At 46.6% G+C, this 19036-nt stretch overlaps 3 protein-coding genes across 10 annotated transcripts in view; 1 reads left to right on the top strand and 2 right to left on the bottom strand.

Annotated features, from left to right (window-relative positions):
- Positions 1-321: 321 nt before the first annotated feature.
- ntpcr (nucleoside-triphosphatase, cancer-related) lies at positions 322-4171 on the bottom strand. Of its 2 annotated transcripts, none has more exons than XM_064317946.1 (6): positions 4022-4171; positions 2815-2977; positions 2499-2601; positions 1944-2096; positions 1156-1215; positions 322-989 (listed from the first exon to the last, which is right to left on the bottom strand). In XM_064317946.1, exons 1-6 carry the CDS (start codon positions 4053-4055, stop codon positions 921-923), a joined length of 582 nt encoding a protein of 193 aa, XP_064174016.1. In that variant the 5' UTR covers positions 4056-4171; the 3' UTR covers positions 322-920. The 2 variants fall into 2 exon arrangements, with proteins under 2 accessions (XP_064174016.1, XP_064174017.1); XM_064317947.1 differs by lacking the exon at positions 4022-4171 and adding an exon at positions 3060-3256.
- A 460-nt stretch (positions 4172-4631) lies between these two features.
- On the bottom strand, positions 4632-8239 carry map10 (microtubule associated protein 10). The gene has a single exon (XM_064317945.1). The coding sequence runs from the start codon at positions 7999-8001 to the stop codon at positions 5056-5058; it is 2946 nt and encodes a 981-aa protein (XP_064174015.1). The 5' UTR covers positions 8002-8239; the 3' UTR covers positions 4632-5055.
- Positions 7789-19036, top strand: part of LOC135245102 (signal-induced proliferation-associated 1-like protein 2) — a 37790-nt gene continuing 26542 nt past the window's right edge. For 3 of the 7 annotated variants that reach the window (XM_064317944.1, XM_064317937.1, XM_064317939.1), the window contains exon 1: positions 9875-10056. The gene's annotated coding sequence lies outside the window, so the exon portion shown is untranslated. Of the gene's footprint in view, positions 7923-8392; positions 8543-9874; positions 10057-19036 lie in introns of those variants that run through there. The other 4 variants (XM_064317941.1, XM_064317942.1, XM_064317943.1 and 1 more) reach the window with 4 other exon arrangements.

The raw sequence follows: 19036 nt of genomic DNA, 5'->3' as shown, positions 1-19036 counted from the left end.
AATCTGTCCTCTTTGCCGGTTCGAATGAACGTAAACATTGTTCCCCGTGTTGGCCTGATTCCATCAAAAGAGCGCTAATGTGCTAGCGTGCTATCATCAGGCCGTTCAGAATCGCAGTCATCCACTCTCACCATACAGTTCAAATTAAGTGAATATGAGCCGGTACTGAATGCCCTTTTAAGAGGTCCATTACCCGTGACTGTCACTTGCTAAAATAAATCAAAATAAATGTACACAAATGGAATAGTTTCGACCGCAAATATACTGAAAAAAAAAGTAAAGTAAAATAAATCTTTCCTGCTGAGAAACAGTAAGCGAGCCTTAACCGATTCAACATTTTATTTTCAACCACTGCTATATGCCACAGTATAGTCTGAACAAACCTGTAGTTGCAATATTTCAGGACAGGAAAAAAAAAAAAAACCACAGAAAAACACATCACCGACTAATGTGTCCCTGCAAAATATAACCTGTCATTTATGTTCCCAAAGCAGATTTATTTACAATAATTTATGCAATAAGACAAGCCGCCAAGGGCCTGTCGGCGTTGTTAGCGGCTTTTAAACGCGGATTCTTTTCACACCGCATGAGCCCGGAGTCCTAATCTGTGCACGGAACACTGCGCTGACCTCCCGCCCCGCGCTCCTCAGTGGAGCTGCGCCAGACGCAGCCCCCTGCGCAGTCTCAAATTAGCCTAAATGTTCCAGGGGCTGGCCCTCGGCGAAAGCGCAGATTACAAACTCGTGACTGACATCACAAAGCCGGCACGTTAACCCCGCTCCTCCACTGTGGCAGCGACGCTCCTCCTGCTGCTAACCAGGAGGGGCGAGTTAAACAGGAGGCACTGGGGCATTAAACAGGGGGTATTATCTGGCCGTGCGTTCACACACGCCAAGCTCATTCCTCCTGTGCTAAGGTGCTTATTTTACGCACTCTTGCACTGCAGCAACGACGTCCTGCAGAATAACGTCTCTGTTGTCCTTGGTAACCTGGAGGGGAAAACAAAAAGAAGCAGAAATTGTACAATAGTTGCTGTATGTGAGGGTGTGTGTAGATGCTGAAGTTTAGGGTGTGTGTAGATTCTGTATGTGCAGATGCTGAATAATGGAGTGGGTATACATGCTGAATGTTTGGGTGTGTGTAGAGGGGACTTACGGTGAACACCTTCACATCTCTCCTACTGCGAACCTCCTCAACAAGTCCCAAAGGCTTGCCCTTAGGAAAGGAACATGATTGACTGTTAGAAACACATTCAGACCATCCATTTCAAATGCTATGAATTACCTGAAGTAATCTTTAAACTTTAGATTAATCTTTCATTTCAGCAAAAAATAATTTACCGAAAAGGGTAATTGTGAACATTTTTTTAGGCAGCATGACCCTGAATATTTTACTTTCGAGAGCTCACCTTCAGTGCACATTTTCATGGTTATTCAACAACATCTCAGGGCTCTCAAATTAAAACATAAGACCCAATTGCGTGCAAAGGAAATGATGTACTCTTGAAAGTTCAAAAGCGAAATGCGTATTCCCTAAAGCAGATACAGTGATAGAACACTCACACCACTTAATGCTCCCAAACGACCACTTTTCTCAAAATGATTACATCCAGATGACTGTTCAGAAGACACTCATCAAGCAAAAGCAGTACCCCATACATGTTAAGTATGGGATCAGGAGCTCTTAAACTCTTAAACACTTAAGCTTTGCAGACTACATTAGACTAGCGTCTCACTAGTACTGTTACATTGGGGATAGGGATGGTCATTAGCCTAGCATCCCACTAGCAGTGTTACCTTAGGGATGGGGATGGTCATTAGCCTAGCATCCCACTAGCACTGTTACCTTAGGGATGGGGATGGTCATTAGCCTAGCATCCCACTAGCACTGTTACCTTAGGGATGGGGATGGTCATTAGCCTAGCATCCCACTAGCACTGTTACCTTTGGGATGGGGATGGTCCCCAGAATGGAGCAGCCGTTGCCATCCAGAGCCTGCCTCACTGCTCGCACAAACGACTGGCTGAAGAGCTCCATCTTCCCAATCTCATCGATCACAAACACAGGCCTCTTTCCCCTGCCCACTGCCACGCCCACCTGGAGGGTGGGGCAGTGTTGAGAGAACACTTAGAACACAGAAAACCGCCTGACACCCACACACAGGACAGCACCAAACACACAAACAACATTGCATTAGACACACACACACCCACACATGCACAGAACACTGCCTGACACACAAACACACAGGACAGCAATTGACACACACACACACATCAGACAGACTAATATGCAGACAATCACATTTTACTGCACTGAAACCGTGGAGCTAATTACATTTCCTTGCATTGAAACCCGGCAGCCAATCACATTTCCCTGCATTGAAACGCTGCAGCCAATCGCAGTTCCCTGCACTGAAAGCTTGGAGCCAATCACATTTCCCTGCACTTAAACACTGGACCCAGTTACATTTCACAGTGATACGCTGTGAGAACTTACATTTCTGAACAGAGGGAGTGCCAGGTTTTCAAACGATGGCAGATCGACGACATACTGGCCCACCCTGTACTCCCGCCTCCCAGAAGAATGACCCGAGGATTCCCTGAGGATGTGAGCAGGAGGACTATTACAGATCACCATACCAATATGCTGTACCCAGCCACACAAATCAACAGCAAATCTAGTAAGGAAATGGAGGTGTGGGGCTCTGTTTCTACGACACAAATGTGCCTACAGCTGTGACTGGTCATTACAAATGGGGGAATAAAAGTAAATATTCCAGTAACTGATTATTAAAAAGAGAAAAGCAAAGTACCCGACTCTTGACAGATGGCCCCTTTTCCCTGACAGGGTCACCACATCGAACCCGACTCTCCTCCCACCTTCCCGTACCTCCTCCGTGTAAAACCCGTCCAGGGTCTCACCAGACCTGGTCAGCGCCTCACACGCTTTCCGCACCAGAGTGGTCTTCCCCACACCTGAGAAGACAGCGGTTAGGCCTCCTTCATTCAAGGCCTTGCTTCACTTTTATTAAATTCAGTTCACATTCAAAATACAAACCGGAGGTCCTGCCTGCAATCAGCATAGACATGGGACGCGTGAATAAAGCTAAAACGCTGCTACAAGCTAAAATGAGCAGAAAAGGGCGTTAAAATAACAGAAAGCAGGGGGTCACTGACTCTAAATGTGATTATAATCCATGAGCATTGTGACTGGAATCTCACTGGAAAAGACTGACTGTGACCTCATCAGACAAGAAAGCAATGTGACAAAAGCCTCTGACATCAGACTTCCCACAGGGCAACTTGCTGAATTCACAGAAGCACTGACCTTAGATGAGTGACTCCCCGCAGGTGCGAGAACGTGCAGAAATGGCTGTGATTGCAGGACTAACAGAGGTTCATCTCTGACTGTCTGAATAGACTCCAATTAGATATCAAACTGTGGGACTGAAAAGCCATCTAATCCCAGGCATATATAGCTGACCTTGAGTATAATTACAAACTTGTATTCAGGAAAAGAGATTTTTAATATTTAGAAAACACAAGTCATGTATTTGTATTTCTTTACTGGTTAAAATGCCTTTCCGTACAATGTGATACACGGGAAAGCACTTATACTAGCGCGACTAATTATATAGTTTCTTGCATGCAAAATCGTGTAAGTACCCACCTAACCAGCTAAACAGCTACTGCAACGCACGGACAAACAATCGTAGCTAACATGCAAGGCGGTTAAATTAATTATGAATAAATGAGATTTCACTCAACTGCAGCTCATCTCGGGAAAATGTACTTAACTTTCACGCTAAACAGGGTCGCATCGAGGCTGGAATTAGCTAGTCAACTAAAATATAGTTAGCAATCTAGCTAGCTACACGTTGCAAGCAAGCAATTGTAGGTTAGTTACGTTACAAGTTGTGTTAGGGTTCGGCTGGGTATAGCCACTAGGCTAACTGCACTGGATTCACGAATGTAACAGCCCACTACGGACATTTTAATACCTCCAGAGTTTATACTTACCAGGAGGTCCTGTCAGAAATATATGTTTGTACATGCTGTAGTCCCTTTTTATCTACTGTGCAAGTTAGAAGCACACCACGCGCGTGCGCCGGCTCAGTACGTAAGAAATGCTCGCGCCTGTAATTCCAAATGTTTCCACACGAGGCGGGCCCAAGACATGCAATTTAACATTCTTGACCTCAGAAGCTTGTTTTTTGGATACATTTACATTTATAATATCGAATGCAGTCCCTTCCTTTTAATTTACACATCAATTCACAATAAATATTACAGGAGAGGCTGATGAGAGATACTAGTCGGTCTGCAGTAGATTGAAAACACTGACTCTGGGTGGAAATGCTACTCACCTTCTACCCACGTCTGCTCTCAACTTTCAGCTCAACACGCACAGCAATAAGCCTCTATCACTACCTTACATATAGAAAGCTAAAGGAGCCTACCTTACATTCAGAAGGCTAAATCAATCTATATTGTTACCTTACAACATACAACGACTACGTATTATGCTGCTGTATGCATGTTTGAATGTCGTGTGATGTACTTTACTTATTTCATTGATTTTCCAATTAAACTGCAATGTTGTGATGTAAATTATTTCAAGAGTCAGAAATCATCTGTTATGTTTTTATTTGAATCACCATTTGAAAAATATGGTACACACATTATTACTATTTATAGATATTTGGATTCAGAATATGAACACTTCAGTGGACACAGTTCCTAATAAAAGAATTTTCCTCAGTATCCAATAAATAAAATTTAAAAAATTACACCTTTTTGAATTGCATGTTTTGTAGTGTGATTATTGTAAACTGCAATGTGTTTTTATTTAAAAAATGCAACTGATAACTTAGAACTGCAAATCTAATAATTGTACCACGCACTGCAGATTCCACTGGTTTTATTTTCTCCTGCTGCGTGTAAATCCTCAAAATGGAGTCCAGCATATGCAGTTATCAGGAGTTAACGCATGTACGAGTTGGAAGGATGACAGATGACAGAATAAGTACAAGCATGAAAAGACACTATAGTGCTCACAGCGTGTACCCTGGGAGCTTACTTAGCACCAGCTCTGAGATGTGATGGCATTTATTACTGAACCCTAAGGACCCAAGTTCATCCCTCGTTTCTCCTTCGTTTTCGGGAGGAGGGGAGACGACGGAGTCGAGCTCAGAGTCATTAGAGAGTAAACGTGAGTCCGCAGGACAGGCTTGGGGTGACGGGCTGTTTTCGAAGCGCTCGGACAGCTGGACCCCAGATCCTCCGGACTCTTGGGAGACGGAGGGTCCCCCGGCGGCCCCGCCCGCTGCTCCAGACCCACGATGCCTGGCGGGACCGGAGCGGGCCAAGGCAGACACACGCTCGCTGTCTCCCGAGGAGATGCTGATGGCTGAGGCCCGGGTGCGAGGCCTGATGATGTGAGTGCCTTTGAGAGAGCGCTGGGGAGAGCCTCTCGACTTAACCGGGAAAGTCAGGGCCGGCCGGCCGCTCGCCTGGGAAGCGCTGTCGGAGTCCGAGGCCTGTGGTCTACGGCGTTCCTGGGAAGCGGTGTCGGAGTCCGAGGCCTGTGGTCTACGGCGTTCCTGGGAAGCGCTGTCGGAGTCCGAGGCCTGTGGCCTACGGCGTTCCTGGGAAGCACTGTCGGAATCTGAGGCCTGTGGTCTACGGCGCTCCTGGGAAGCGCTGTCGGAGTCCAAGGTCTGTGGTCTACGGCGTTCTTGGGAAGCACTGTCAGAATCTGAGGCCTGTGGCCTACGATGTTCCTGGGAAGCGCTGTCGGAGTCCGAGGCCTGTAGCCTACGGCGTTCTTGGGAAGCGCTGTTGATGCCTGAGGCCTGTTTGCTGACCCTGCCCGAGGCTGGCTCCGGGCTCCCAGGGAGGTCTGGGGAGAAGCCCTCCGTGGGCTCCGGGCTGGTGAAATCGTCCAGGTACTCACCGGGATCGGGGGAACCCCTGCAGGAATCTGAGCGGAGTGCCGCGGGGCTGCGGAATCCAGGGTTATTCAACGGGAGCCAGGGGTCGCTGGTGTCGCTCGGGGCCCCGCCTCCATCGCTGCGGTCTGAGTATTGGCTCAGCGCGCTGGGGATGCGGACCTGCACGGTCCGGTTCTGACCCAGGCCTGGGCTTCCTTCTGCAGCGGGTCTGGAAACGTGGTCATAGGGAGGACTGAAGTGCACGGCGCTGCCGTTTTCACTTTGACCCGTCCGGCGGCCCCCGCCTCTTTTGCACGCTCTGGGCTGCAATGGTGGTGTTCCTGTCCGGGTAGAGTCGAGGTCCACGCTGCTAACCAGCGTCTGCACGTTCTCGTCCAGATTCGCAGTCCAGTCCAGAGCCTGGCCCCTGGGGGAGCTGGTTAGCTTCTGCCCTGATTTAGCGGTGCTGGGCCGGTGGCGCCTCCCGCTGGCCTGTTTCAGTATCGAGGCCCGACTTCCCCACAGCTGCTCTCTGCGCTCCTGCTCCCTCAGCACGTCAGGGTTGTGCTGCTGCAGCCTGAGCCGCACGGTTTTGGTCAGACGGTGCACTAATTTCCTCTTCGGAGGAGATTTCGGGGCCTCCTTCCCAGGCCTTAGGCTCTGCCTCTGCGCTTTGCCCAGGTGTTTCGGCGGGGCGAGCGGGGGGGCTGCTGAATTCACCTGGCTGCGTTTGAGCCGGGGGCTGGGTGACCTGCTGCCTCTGGATGTCGGTGATGCGCAGGAGCTGCGGGGCTGCGGTGTGGGGGTATGTGGCACTGGCTGGCGCTGCCAGGCGAGCCCCGCGGGCGCAGGAAAAGGAAGCTCCTGAGCCTGGCCATTTAACTGGGACAGCTCCTGCAGGAGCGCGCTCAATAAAGGCAGCCGTCTCAGAGCCTCCCCCAGGAGAGCGGGAGGTGCCTGGGACTGCTCCGTAGCTCTGCTCCTCCGCGCCTCCCCTGAGGGACCTACGCTCCTCCTCTCGGCAGGGAGATCCAGCTCCTCGTCTTCTGCATGGAGATCTTCAACTCTGAGTGCTTCCATCGCCACGTCCACCGGCCTGTATCTGTCTGCGTCCGCCTCTTCCCGTCTCCCCTCTGAGCAGCTGTAGTACAGAGGAGGGGGGCAGTACACATTGAGGTTCCCCTCCCTATCAAAGTCAATTTGCTCCACTTCAATTCTCTTCACTTGCCTTCTTGCCGGTTCAGTTTGCGTTCCCATCGATACAGCGGGGGCCCGTTTTGCCTCCGTCTCTGACACCACAACGTCGGTTTGCTGTCCGTCTAACTCAATGTTCTGATAAAGTACATTAGAGGAGTCGGGTTGCAGAATGCCTTCGCCTCTGTATGTTTTGGTTTCTGGGACACTATCAGATGGTTTCAAAGGTTGTTTAACAGGAGTTTTACCTGAACCAAAATGCAAAACCCTACTTTCAGGAATGTGTGGTATCAGACTTGCTCCCAAACTTAAAAGTTTGTATCCCAAAGAAATGCAGCCTATTTTTTCGCCCATCAGATTATATATGCCAAATAATCCCTTTTCTCCCTGCGCAGATGGGGTACAAATGCCAAGCTGCTTGACGTCCGTTTTGATTACGTCGATAATTTTCGCAAGAGAGACCATGGAGCTTCCCATCAATTTGGGAATTTCGTTTCTTGAATCCAAAACCATAACATAGAGAGGCACATTAGAGAGATGCGTATGAAATAAATCCAAGTTTATTTTAAACAGACACGATTTGCCTTTCCTGAATCGGTATTCCATGCTGCGATTCATATGTTGCTGAAGTGAAGCATCGTGTTTTGAAATGTGGGTCGCCGTGTTTTCTTTCTCACTGTCCGAGTCCTCCTGGTGCCGAGAATCGTCCTGCTCCCCTCGGTAAATGAGCAAAGTAGGGAAATCCAAGAGGCGGACCCCTACTGCTGGCTCAAACCCTCTCTTCACTAAACCAGGTTTGTGGATTCGTATATACTCCACCAACACCTCAAACGAAAAAAGAGTTTCCGAAGCATACGTTTCACCATCAGCCATGTTTGGTTAACGTTAGCTTTAGCTAGTTACATGAAATTATGCACAGTAACTGTTCAAATGTAGTGTGGTAGTCGGCTTTACATATATATTTTCGACCAAATAAAATTATTGCTCAGACAAAATTATAATACAAGAGGATAGCAAATTATGAACTGCACGTTAGTTAATATATAACTTCTCTTACTAGTTTACTGTCTTACTAGCATCAAATCCGTTGACACTCCAAGCTAAGCTCCAAGGATACAAACTGTCGCGGGTTTTTAGCGTAAGCAACGCGTCTGCAGAGTGCTCTGGGAGCCGTAGTTTGGCCAACTTTGGAAGTTGTTATGTGAAGGTTGCTCGTACAGATGAAGTACGTGGGGAAAATATGTGAATCCTCTTTATTGTATGAACTAAAGCGGAGTTTGTTGCCGTCGTCTAGTCTTCACGCATCCAGCAGGTAGCCTACATTGTTGATGTGTTCAGATGTCTACAACAGGACAATAATGTGGAGGCAACCCGTTTGAATTTGACTGTTGCGGGTCTTCTTCAGGCAAATATGGTGAGTATAAAAAACGTATCCAGACTACTATTTTACTGTGTTGGAGTGGTCTGAGCGACAACGCTGTGTGGAAAGAGGTCTACGTGTTCGAACTAAAGGTGGGAACGTGGGATGTTCTATCCCAGATGCTTATTTTAAAAGCAAATAATGTTCAAGATACCTATATGAGAAATGCATTTGTATCACTACACACACACACACACACACACACACACACACACATATATATATATATATATTTATATATATATATATATATATATATATATATATATACACACACAATGGTAAATGGACTACATTTATATAGCCTAGCGCTTTTATCCAAAGCGCTTTACAATTGATGCCTCTCATTCACCCAGAAGCGTTCCCATTAATTTAGAAAAATCTAATGCATTCAATTTAAGTAATTCTACCTCTGAGGTCAATGAGGGGTCTCTCGTGCAAAACCTTGATCCTATGGATAGATCTGCTGTGAAACGCATTATATAGGCATAGCACATCCTTTATTAATCCCTCAGGGTAAACAACTGTTTAACATTTCAATTCAACATGCACGCTAGGTCTTAACAAGACGTATGAAGCCAGATATGTATACTGGTTATACTGCTGCTGAATGTGATTATATAGGTGTATAATTAAATTGTTTGACTCTTTCATGCCAATGGTCTCTCTGACCCGACCTCAGTAGTCTGAGACTAAAAATAGCGTGACATTTTCATACAGAGCTATGGCATTTTATTTGAGATAACGGGATTATCGCTAGAACATAGCACGAATTTGTCTTAAAGAAAAATATATTCTAAAGGAAAGCACAATTGTCCACAGCCTAATAAAATTATTACATTCTGCGTCCAATCCAATGATTTAGACAAACCAGTCAGACGTAAATCATATCCCATTTGTTACTAATGGAGGTGCCATATTTTATATAGGACTGTTTTCTTAAACCCTCCAGTTGGTGCCACTAGCAGTCCAGGTTTGCTGCTATGACTTCAGTAGCAACGTTATTTAACTTGTGACCCGGCTGATGAAGCTGCAAAGATTTCAACGCAAATTCCGGCGGAGGTTCCCATATTCGCCTACACGAAATTACTGGTTTAATTTTTACGTGGTTAGTTTTTGCAAAGCAGCATATTGATTGCGCTGCCCTCGATTCGACGTGATGGAACTTGACCCAGTGGAGTGCAAAATGTTAAGCCTGTGCAATGATTGACTGCTCAGCACACGAATGAGTAAGGATGCTATGTGAAGTTCTACAGCCTCTCAGCCAATCAGCTCATGAGATAGGCGAATCCCGATCACTGGGGCTGTCAGCTGGAGCGGTACTCAGAATGGCTTTAGTTGGATGCTGGATTTTCACGGCGGAGTTGCGAGTGCATGGGCGGCTCACTTCTCTGTCGAGAGTCAAGAAGGGCTGTCCGGAAAACAGGTTCACCAACTAGGAGGCAATCTGTCATAAATAGCTATTTTTCGGAATATTGTTATGGGATTTTCTATGGCCAGCATTGGGGGTAAGATCACGAATGCGTTCAATTTTAGGCAATTTCTGCGTACAATTACAGGTAGTTGAAGAACCAATGTTAGGACCGCAAGTTTATAGGTAGACAGCCAGATAAGTTTTGTTGGTAGCTAGCTAAGGATAGCTTTGTAGCACGTTCTGTGCATAGTAATACGTTTCCCAAACTACAAAAAACAACAAAGGCGTTTGTAATTTATATGCAATGGACATGGATTTACCCCGCAAGTTAACTAACGTTGCATGATCATGGACACAAAACAATTTGTTGCCTGAAAGTTATCGTACAATTTTGGTTTGTTAAATACTTGCAGTTTAACTAGCATGGTCGCAGTCTTGGGTTTGCGGTTTGATAACGAAGTTATAGAGCTTGTTAAGCTTTCAGTTACCTCGAGCCGAGAAGTCAATCATTTAACAGCTTGTTAATTCTCACACAGTGAGCATACTCAAACTAGACATTTGCTATTCAGTTTCGTTGTTATTCATGCATATTTCTCTCTCGCCAGTCGGCTTGTCTTAGTTTATTGATGGTAGTGAAGATGGACTAAATAAATTGCGGCTAAGGTACGACTGGAAGACTTGTGAGATGAATGGCAAATAAACATACTGGTCGACGGCTCACATTTTTGACGCTGATAAAGTATAGCTTCATTTGATCGCTCGGAACTGGTAGCTTTAGTTTGCAGGATGGGGACCCGTCAGTTATGCCGGTGATGATAACGTTCCATTACGATAATGCACGAGTTTTGACGTGTTAGATCAGGCTGGCTGATTGATTTTAGCTGAGGCTTTAGCTTGGCCACCAGGGGCATATCATTTAGCATCAAAAATCTACCTGTGGAAAGTGAGTATTGTTATCATAGCCCTTAATATTAATATACGACTGCTTCAGCTTGCGAGACGCCTCAGTTCTCTGGAAAAAAAAAAACACTGTAAGACTCAGTTCAAGCGTGCTCTGTCTGATGCATTCAGAACAAAGAAATATGCAATAGCTGGTTGATAAACTGCCTCACATGGGTGCATTTTTACTTATTGTCTTCATATTGACAGCTTTGTTCGGTGAAAGGCATTGCAAGCCACGCCATTTTAAGCAAGGTTAATTTAGAGGATCGACTGCACAGTTGGTTCCAGCGGTGAATGAGGAGGTGTGAACACATGGACTGGGTGTTAAAGCCTTTCATCCTTTTGATCTGTGCCTTTTGCCTCCTCGTGAAATCTTTTTCCCAGCGCGGGATCCACGAAGTGCTGGTTTTCGCGTGCTGCGATTCTAGCCACTGTCTAGTGATAGTTTCTTTGTGACAATGTCAAAGATTAATGGGGGCCTCGTGGGTAAACCCTGTAAAATCTTTGAAGCGACGACAATGAACGGGTACCTGAAATATTGCCATATTGTGATGTGCCGTACCTGATCGTTTAAATGTAACTGAAATCTATTATGTAATTTGAAATACCATACAAAAGAACGCTGTTAATTATTTTATTTTCTGAAAACCAAATACTGAGCCAATAGACAGTAAGTGTCCTTGCCTCCAAAATTATTGTCAAAGGAATTCATCGGGGCCTGGAAGGTCCAGTGTGCCACAAAGTTAGTAATTGTTTCAATATTGCTACTAGTGCCAACCCATTTGCTTTGACGCTGTATAATGACATAATTAGTCATGCCTGGTGAAAATTAAGTGGCCATATGGAAGTAGTGTCTGCCAACATTCAAGCAGATTGGGTGACCTGCAGGTACTCTTGTCTTTTGATGTTTTTTTTTGGGGGGGGGGGGGGCGCGGGAGTGAATATAAAATGTCCCTTGGGATATTTTAAAGGCTTGCGTAACTGGCTGACATATTCATTAATGTGAAACTGAGATCTTGCTTATAAATATTTATTTCAGCCAATGCATTGCTTGATTATAAAATGAATGATATTTCAGGATTTGAAAAGTAAGTATGACATTTTTAAATAGGGATCAAATACTAATTAAAAATACATTTATTGGTCTGTGATATCAAAAGCAAATTTAAGCTTAGTACAGAAAGCTTACTACGTTGAGACTAAATCTACGCATGCAAAAGCCATTTATTGTTGAGTCACAATAAGCCTCTCCACAAAGCTGTTTTTTTAAAGAGGATGGGCTGTGTAAATGTAGCTTTTCTGACAGCTCATCGTTCGTACTACTCCAGTGTTTGTGATGGACACACCGCCCTATCTTTGGTTTATGCAGTACACTTTCATGGTACATGGTTTTCGTTGTTTTCTCTCTGTATGGACACCTCTTCAGTAAAGCAATGAGCCTGTGCTTGGCATGTTGTGCTGTATTATTTCCAATGGTGTGGATGGTAATAATCCCTCAAGTGAATTTACAGAAACAATGGACAGCGTGCCTAATCCCTAATATGTTAAGAAGGGGTGCAGCTGCATGGGAATTAAGCTTGGCTGTGTGTAATGCTGCTCCACAGACAAAAGAAGTTGGCGCGATATGCAGCCGTTTGTCCCTTTATGCTTGATATGGGCGGTGAATGAACGTAACGCAAAGGAAGGTCCACTCTGTTAGCCTGGAGGAGTGTGTTTGGAGAGCCCATTTCGTCTGTGCATCCTGAATTAGCCCGGCTCTCTTTGTCCCGATGTAGCTGATTGAAAGCCCGCACACGTGACTGTGCTGGCCTTACTGTGCTTGTCCTCGGCTGTCTTTTGTCAGGTTTTGTGGAAGAGAGCACAGGTCCCGAACTTTACTGTCCTGTCTTACTGCTACTGTAGTCTGGAGGTCTATATTTACAGGTTTAACAGTGTGGTCTGCTGGTCTATATTCACAGGTTTAACAGTGTGGTCTGCTGGTCTATATTCACAGGTTTAACAGTGTCGTCTGCTGGTCTATATTTACAGGTTTAACAATATAGTCTGCTGGTATATATTTACAGGTTTAACAGTGTAGTCTGCTGGTCTATATTTACAGGTTTAACAGTGTAGTCTCCTGGTCTATATTTACAGGTTTAACAGTGTAGTCTGCAGGTCTATATTCACAGGTTTAACAGTGTAGTCTGCTGGTCTATATTTACAGGTTTAACAGTGTAGTCTCCTGGTCTGTATAGGCAGAGTATCCTTGCTGGGTTTATTTTGCTATATGCCACACAGGGTTGTTAAATGATGGAGTAATGTTAGCCTATGTGCCACCCTGGGAGCATTAGTCTCAGCTGTGAATGTTATCCATCTTGTTGAGGGAGAGCGTCGGAGAGCATTCAAAATCACCAGCTGTCTCTAGCAATCTGTCCAGCTCTTTCTCCAGCCTTACTGCAGGTTTTTTTTAACTAAATAAACACTCATCTTGTGGTTCTACAGGAAGCAGCTTGTCAGAAACAGCTGCTGGAATATGGATTTGCCCATTGATAGTGTTTCCGTATCTCCTACCAGTCCTCCTCATAAACTTGTTACAAGTTTTGGAACCTGATACTCAGTGCTGTTACAGCAAAAATAAATAAAATAAAACATGAATAAGCATAAACGGAATTGCAGGCCTCAATCCTAGTTGGTGTAATTATCATGACTAAGCATATGACCTGCTATGTCTGAGCCATAAGCCAATGTGGGTGTGTAACATTAATTGCACACCTGTTTCAACTTTAATCATTATTTTCATAAGGAGCTGGTATGGATTTTATTAGCAGTGGCAAATCAGGACATTTTGCCTAGTTTTCTAGAGACATTATTATGATGATAGATCATTTTTGTGTGTGAGTGAATCAAGAGTCGCATGTTAAAAGTGTTTGTGTGTGTGAGTAAAGAGTAACGTGTAGAAGGGGTGTGTGTGTGTGTGTGGGGGTGAAGAGTAATGTGTTGAAGGTGTGTGTGTGGGTCAGTGAAGAGTAATGTGTTGAAGGTGAGTGTGTGAGTGAGAGTGAAGAGTAATGTGTTGAAGATGTGTGTGTGTGTGTGTGTGTGTGAGTGAAGAGTAATGTGTTGAAGATGTGTGTCTGAGTGTGTGTGTGTGTGTGTGTGAAGAGTAACATGTTGATGGTATTTGTGAAGAGTAACTGTTGAAGGGTTATGTGTGCGTGTATGTGTGTGTCAGCCTGTTGGAGCCAAGTGAGGTCAAACTAAAGACAACAGAAGCAAATGGTCCAGCCCTGAGCACTTAGCAGTGCGACCCGGCCCCCCTCAGGTAGAGACGGGCAGTCAGCATGCTGCAGCTCCTGAGAACAGCACCCTGTGGTCTGCAGTGTCAGGGTTAGTGTAGCACTGTGATGTGAGGGGTCCTGAAAGTGATGTCATTTCTTCTCTGGAGGCCTCTGTGGTTCAGTAGAGCTGCTGAGAGCTCAAGTTTGTGCTGCCTGGGTCTTAACTGGGCGGCAGTGTGAGGAACCAGTCTTGTCACCTAAAGGTCGCAGGTTATCTCTGGATAAGCGCGTCTACTAAATGCCAGTAATGTAATGTAAAATGTGTGACTGGGTCTATAATAGTCTCCATTGGGGAAGGGAGGACATACTGATCCAGCAGCTGTCCCTCTTGTGCAGATTTGGGTTATAGAGGTGAATTACTCTCTGTCCTCTGGTGTTTGGGTGTAGATTGTTGGTTTTCTGGGTAGCCCACCATTTGGGCATGCCTGGTCAGGTCATTCTGTTTAGGCTAGATGCCAATAGGCTTTGGCATTTTCCTTTATCATGCGGAGCGGGGACATGTTCACAGTTATGTAACACTGTTCATGTTTGGAAAATGTTTTTTTAATCCCACGCAGAGTTGGTTTAGTGTCAGAGATTCAGTGCTGGGGGCGCATCGCTGGATCTCACACTTGTGTTGGATGTGCTTTTCGGGAGAGCCTGGTAACGGCACCGGGGCTCAGACATGACCAGACGAGTCACACGCATGACCAGACGTGTCACAGGTGTGTCGCTCTGTACTCCGTCTGGGGGCAAGCATGTCCCGCAGGAACACGCGGCCATGGTCAGCTCCAGTGCGGCTGTTGCGTGTGGTTAATGTGTCCTGTCAGTACGGGTCTGGCAGGTATGTTTAATGCTGACGGCTTGCTAGTCGTTGTCATTTTCTCTCCCAGAGAATGACCCTTTGGCTAGACGCTGTGTGAAGACCTGCATTTCCCGCAGCCGGTGGGCTTGGACGGTCCACGTGCCCTGTGACATATGATCTGTGCCCTATACCTTATGTGCACTGCCCTGTGCCTTATGCCCTGTACCCTATGCTCTGTGCCCTGGGCCCTATGCCCTATGATCTGTGCCCTATGCCCTATGTGCACTGTCCATGGCCATCAGGCTGCTGCTGTTCCTCAGGGCACGGGAGAGGCACTGTCACTCAGAGCTCATCATGTCTGAGCCTGCTGCCTAGCAACGGGGCAGAGCAGCATGGCCGGGTTCTCTGGGGGCTGGAGTGAGGCGGTGATGTCACACATGGTTATGGGGTGACAGGAGAGAGAAAAAAGGCCCCTGCCCCGTGCTTCAATGTGTTAAAGTTTTATAATTTAGACTCAGTCTGGTCTTACTGTGGAGAGAGATCAGCCTCAGTCTGGTCATACTGTGCAGAGAGATCAGCCTCGTTCTGGTCATACTATGGGGACAGATCAGCCTCAGTCTCGTCTTACTGTGGGGAGAGATCAGCCTCAGTGCTGCCTTACTGTAGGGAGAGCTCAGCCTCAGTCTGGTCATACTGTGGGGAGAGATCAGCCTCAGTCTAGCCTCACTGTGGGGAGAGATCAACCTCAGTCTAACCTTATTGTGGGGAGAGATCAGTTGTGTGTTTACTCTGTGGGAGGATATGTCTGACCTATACCTGTGATGGAAAGATACTTTGACCTGGGGTCATTTCCCCTAGGAAATGTACTACCGCCTGAAGTTATGCCGGTCTGATTCTGCTCTTAGTATTTTGCATAATATATGATAATCAGTTGGAGCCTGTGTGACAAGACTGCATTTACTGTGTACAAAATGTAGAACCTTGAGATGTCTCTTGGGGTGGGTGGTCACTGACTGTCCCTCAATTGAGGCTGTTGATCCTTCTCCTAATAGAATTGCACATTTTTCTTCTTTTGATAGGGAAATTAAATTATTCATAATTTGGGATAATTTGTGGAAATAAAAAAAAAAAAAAGTGTAAATATTTTCTGCAAGTATGGAGGATGTGCATCCCTGTATCCACTTCTCCTGTCTTACAGTCTGTCTCTGTCCCTCTGATAAAGCTAAAGCAGACTGTGTTTATGAAAGACACAAGAATTTCTGCTGGTGAGGATTTGCTGGTTGCCCTGGAGTCTTTTCTCGTGTTAAAAGGGTGAAGTCACTGCTGTGCCATTGTTTCACCTCATTCAGCCCCTGTGACTGTGGGTGGAAATCCTGTTTACTCTTTTTGGAAAATGAAACAGGATTTCAGTCTGAAAAGGGGCTTTTCCTGCTATGCGTTTCATATGTAGGCACGAGTGATTTGCTGTGTTAGTTCTGCATGTTTTAGTTCATTGAATAATATTTATTCCCTCTTCATTGTAAGGGTCAATAAGGACAGCTGTGGAGATTTTGTCTGATTGGCTGTGCTGAAGAGTGGAGGCTGTGCATCGGCTGTTGTACTTACTCGTGTGCGTGCGTGCGTGCGTGCATGTGTGTGGGTGGGTGGGTGTGTGTGCGTGTGTACGCGTGTGCATGCGTGTGTGTGTGTGTGTGTGTGTGTGTGTGAGAGAGGGAGAGATAAAGAGGCTCTGTTCCCCTGCAGAGGGAAATATGCAGCCTCAGCATATCTGCAGTTTACACACATTACTCTTGTGTTGAGAGCCAGATTCCTCTCCCCTGCTAGGGGAGCAGAATGTGGGCTTTCTGAGCGCGTGCTTGCATGCATGTGTGTGTGCATATAGGCCCTGTGCAGGGAGTGTGCAGTGTCTGCAGGCAGTGTATACAGACAGTGTACAGTGTGCAGGCAGTGTGTAGTGCATACAGAGTGTGTGGTGTACAGTGTGCAATGTGTGTACACTACACCACAGTATCACCCAGCTTGCCTTCATTTCCACAGCTTTACTTCCCAAACCTCCCCCACACCCCCCACCTCCCACCCCCCCACACCCCCCTTCCCACTCCGCCTGTGGTCCAGTCCAGAGCCTGCCTGCGTCTCACAGAGCTCTGCTTAAGGTCACCTGATGTGACGGCCAGCGGTATCATAACTGCGCTGTCACCCGAGACCTTTGGTTGGGCAGCGCTGTCACACGGGAGCTGTTGCCGTGGTGACCCGCGGCATGCCCAGACGAACGCACGCGGCTCCCAGCGGGAGGCTGCGCTGAGTTAACGAGGCCTTCTCCAGCGCCCTCCATTACGCGCGGGGCCGCGGTGATTTGACTGGCGCTGAATCAGACGAGCCTCAGCCTGGCTGCTGGCCTCCGTCTGCCTGGAGAGAAGATGTGTGGCTGCAAGTCTGCGTTTACCTTCTGCTCTGCAGGGGTAGGGTACGGGTAGAGTTTGGGTTAGGGTTTGGCTTTGGGTAGAGTTTGTGTTTGGGTTTGGGTAGAGTTTGGGTAGGGTTTGGGTTTGGGTAGGGTTAAGGTGGAGTTTGGGTTTCTATTTGGGTTAGTGTTAGGGTTTGGGTAGAGTTTGGGTTTGGTGTAGGGTTAGGGTAGAGTTTGGGTTTGTTTTTGGGTTAGGGTTAGGGTAGAGTTTGGGTTTGTATTTGGGTTAGGGTTTGGGTAGAGTTTGGGTTTGGGTTAGGGTAGAGTTTGGGTTTGTTTTTGGGTTAGGGTACGGGTAGAGTTTGGGTTTGGGTTAGGGTTTGGCTTTGGGTAGAGTTTGGGTTTGGGTAGAGTTTGGGTTTGGGTAGAGTTTGGGTTTGGGTAGGGTTAGGGTAGAGTTTGGGTTTGTTTTTGGGTTATGGTTAGGGTTCGGGTAGAGTTTGGGTTTGGTGTAGGGTTAGGGTTAAGTTGCCTGGGGATCTGGCTGAGGTGTGCGTGTACCTTCCACTCTGTAGGACTGGACTATGCTGCAGTTCTTTCAGATTCCTGTGAAACCTGCAGACAGGTGAGCCTCAGGGCTTCTGCCCTGTGCTAATATCGCAGCTCCCTGTGAAGACCAGTAATAATAACATTCATAACGGTGACCACGGCAACAGGGATCATATCCAAATCTATTTATGACACATTTTCATCTCGGCTGAGATCCCAAGAAGCTTCATAGTGGAACATTTGTGGCACCAAACACCCCTCCTGCAGAAACCTGCTTTCCATGGAAACACGCAGCAGTCCCAGCCCCCCCTCCCCAGCCCCCAGAGCCCCGACCCCCTCCCCCTCAGCCCCCTGCCTGCGCTGTCCCCCCACCCTGTTTAATCCTCAGCTTTCTCAAAGGGTGCTGCTGTCTCTCTGGAGATGCATGATATTACTGCAGATTAACACTGAGCAAATCTAAAAATCTAAATGATTGCATTAAATGACTAATTAAGGTAAATTCATGCCCTCCCTTATTCACTAAAATCAGAGGCGGCGGTGGGTGGGGGGGGCGGGTGTGTATCAGGTGTTCTAGGCCTTGGTCACAGTGTGTGTGACATGGACCCCCCCAGACTCGTGTGATGCCTGAAGGGAAGGATTATGGTGCCGACAGCTGTTACCGCTGAAACAAAGCCATGAATAAGCACTGCTGCTGTTCAGTAAACACAATGACTGCTGAAAGAAATGTTTGTCTCATTTGCACAAAATCTCATTATTCAGTCTGCAAACACACACGCACATGCACAGATGCACACACGAACAGACGTGTATGGATGCATGCACGCAAGCACACACACACACCCGTACACACACGCATGCACACACAGTGTTCAGGATGCTCAGATGTTCAGGCCGCTGGGGAAGGAGGGGAGCTGGGTTTCCCAGGCCCCAGAGCGCTGGCAGTAAAAGCATGAGATCCCCAATTTAAGCAATTAAAATCCCCAAATTAATTAGTCCTACAGTGTAATTGCAAGAGTTTCCTGAAGCACGGTTTGGCAACACTCCCACTGTCTTCTATTCAGCAGTCTCCTTCACTCTG

The sequence above is a fragment of the Anguilla rostrata genome, chromosome 18 (assembly GCF_018555375.3).
Source record: "Anguilla rostrata isolate EN2019 chromosome 18, ASM1855537v3, whole genome shotgun sequence".
NCBI classification, from domain to species: Eukaryota; Metazoa; Chordata; class Actinopteri; order Anguilliformes; family Anguillidae; genus Anguilla; species Anguilla rostrata.
Note: the sequence above shows the minus strand (reverse complement) of the source record. Positions and strands in the feature narration are given on the sequence as shown.

Bases quoted from the DNA above. Each gene is read 5' to 3' on its own strand.
- ntpcr (XM_064317946.1), bottom strand. From the start codon at position 4,055: ATGTACAAACATATATTTCTGACAGGACCTCCTG. The intron at 2,602-2,814 runs GTACTTTGCTTT...TCACATCCTCAG, and splicing joins GGCCATCTGTCAAGAGTCGG to GGAATCCTCGGGTCATTCTT. The intron at 1,216-1,943 runs GTAACAGTGCTA...TCCTTTCCTAAG, and splicing joins GGACCATCCCCATCCCAAAG to GGCAAGCCTTTGGGACTTGT.
- map10 (XM_064317945.1), bottom strand. From the start codon at position 8,001: ATGGCTGATGGTGAAACGTATGCTTCGGAAACTCTTTTTTCGTTTGAG.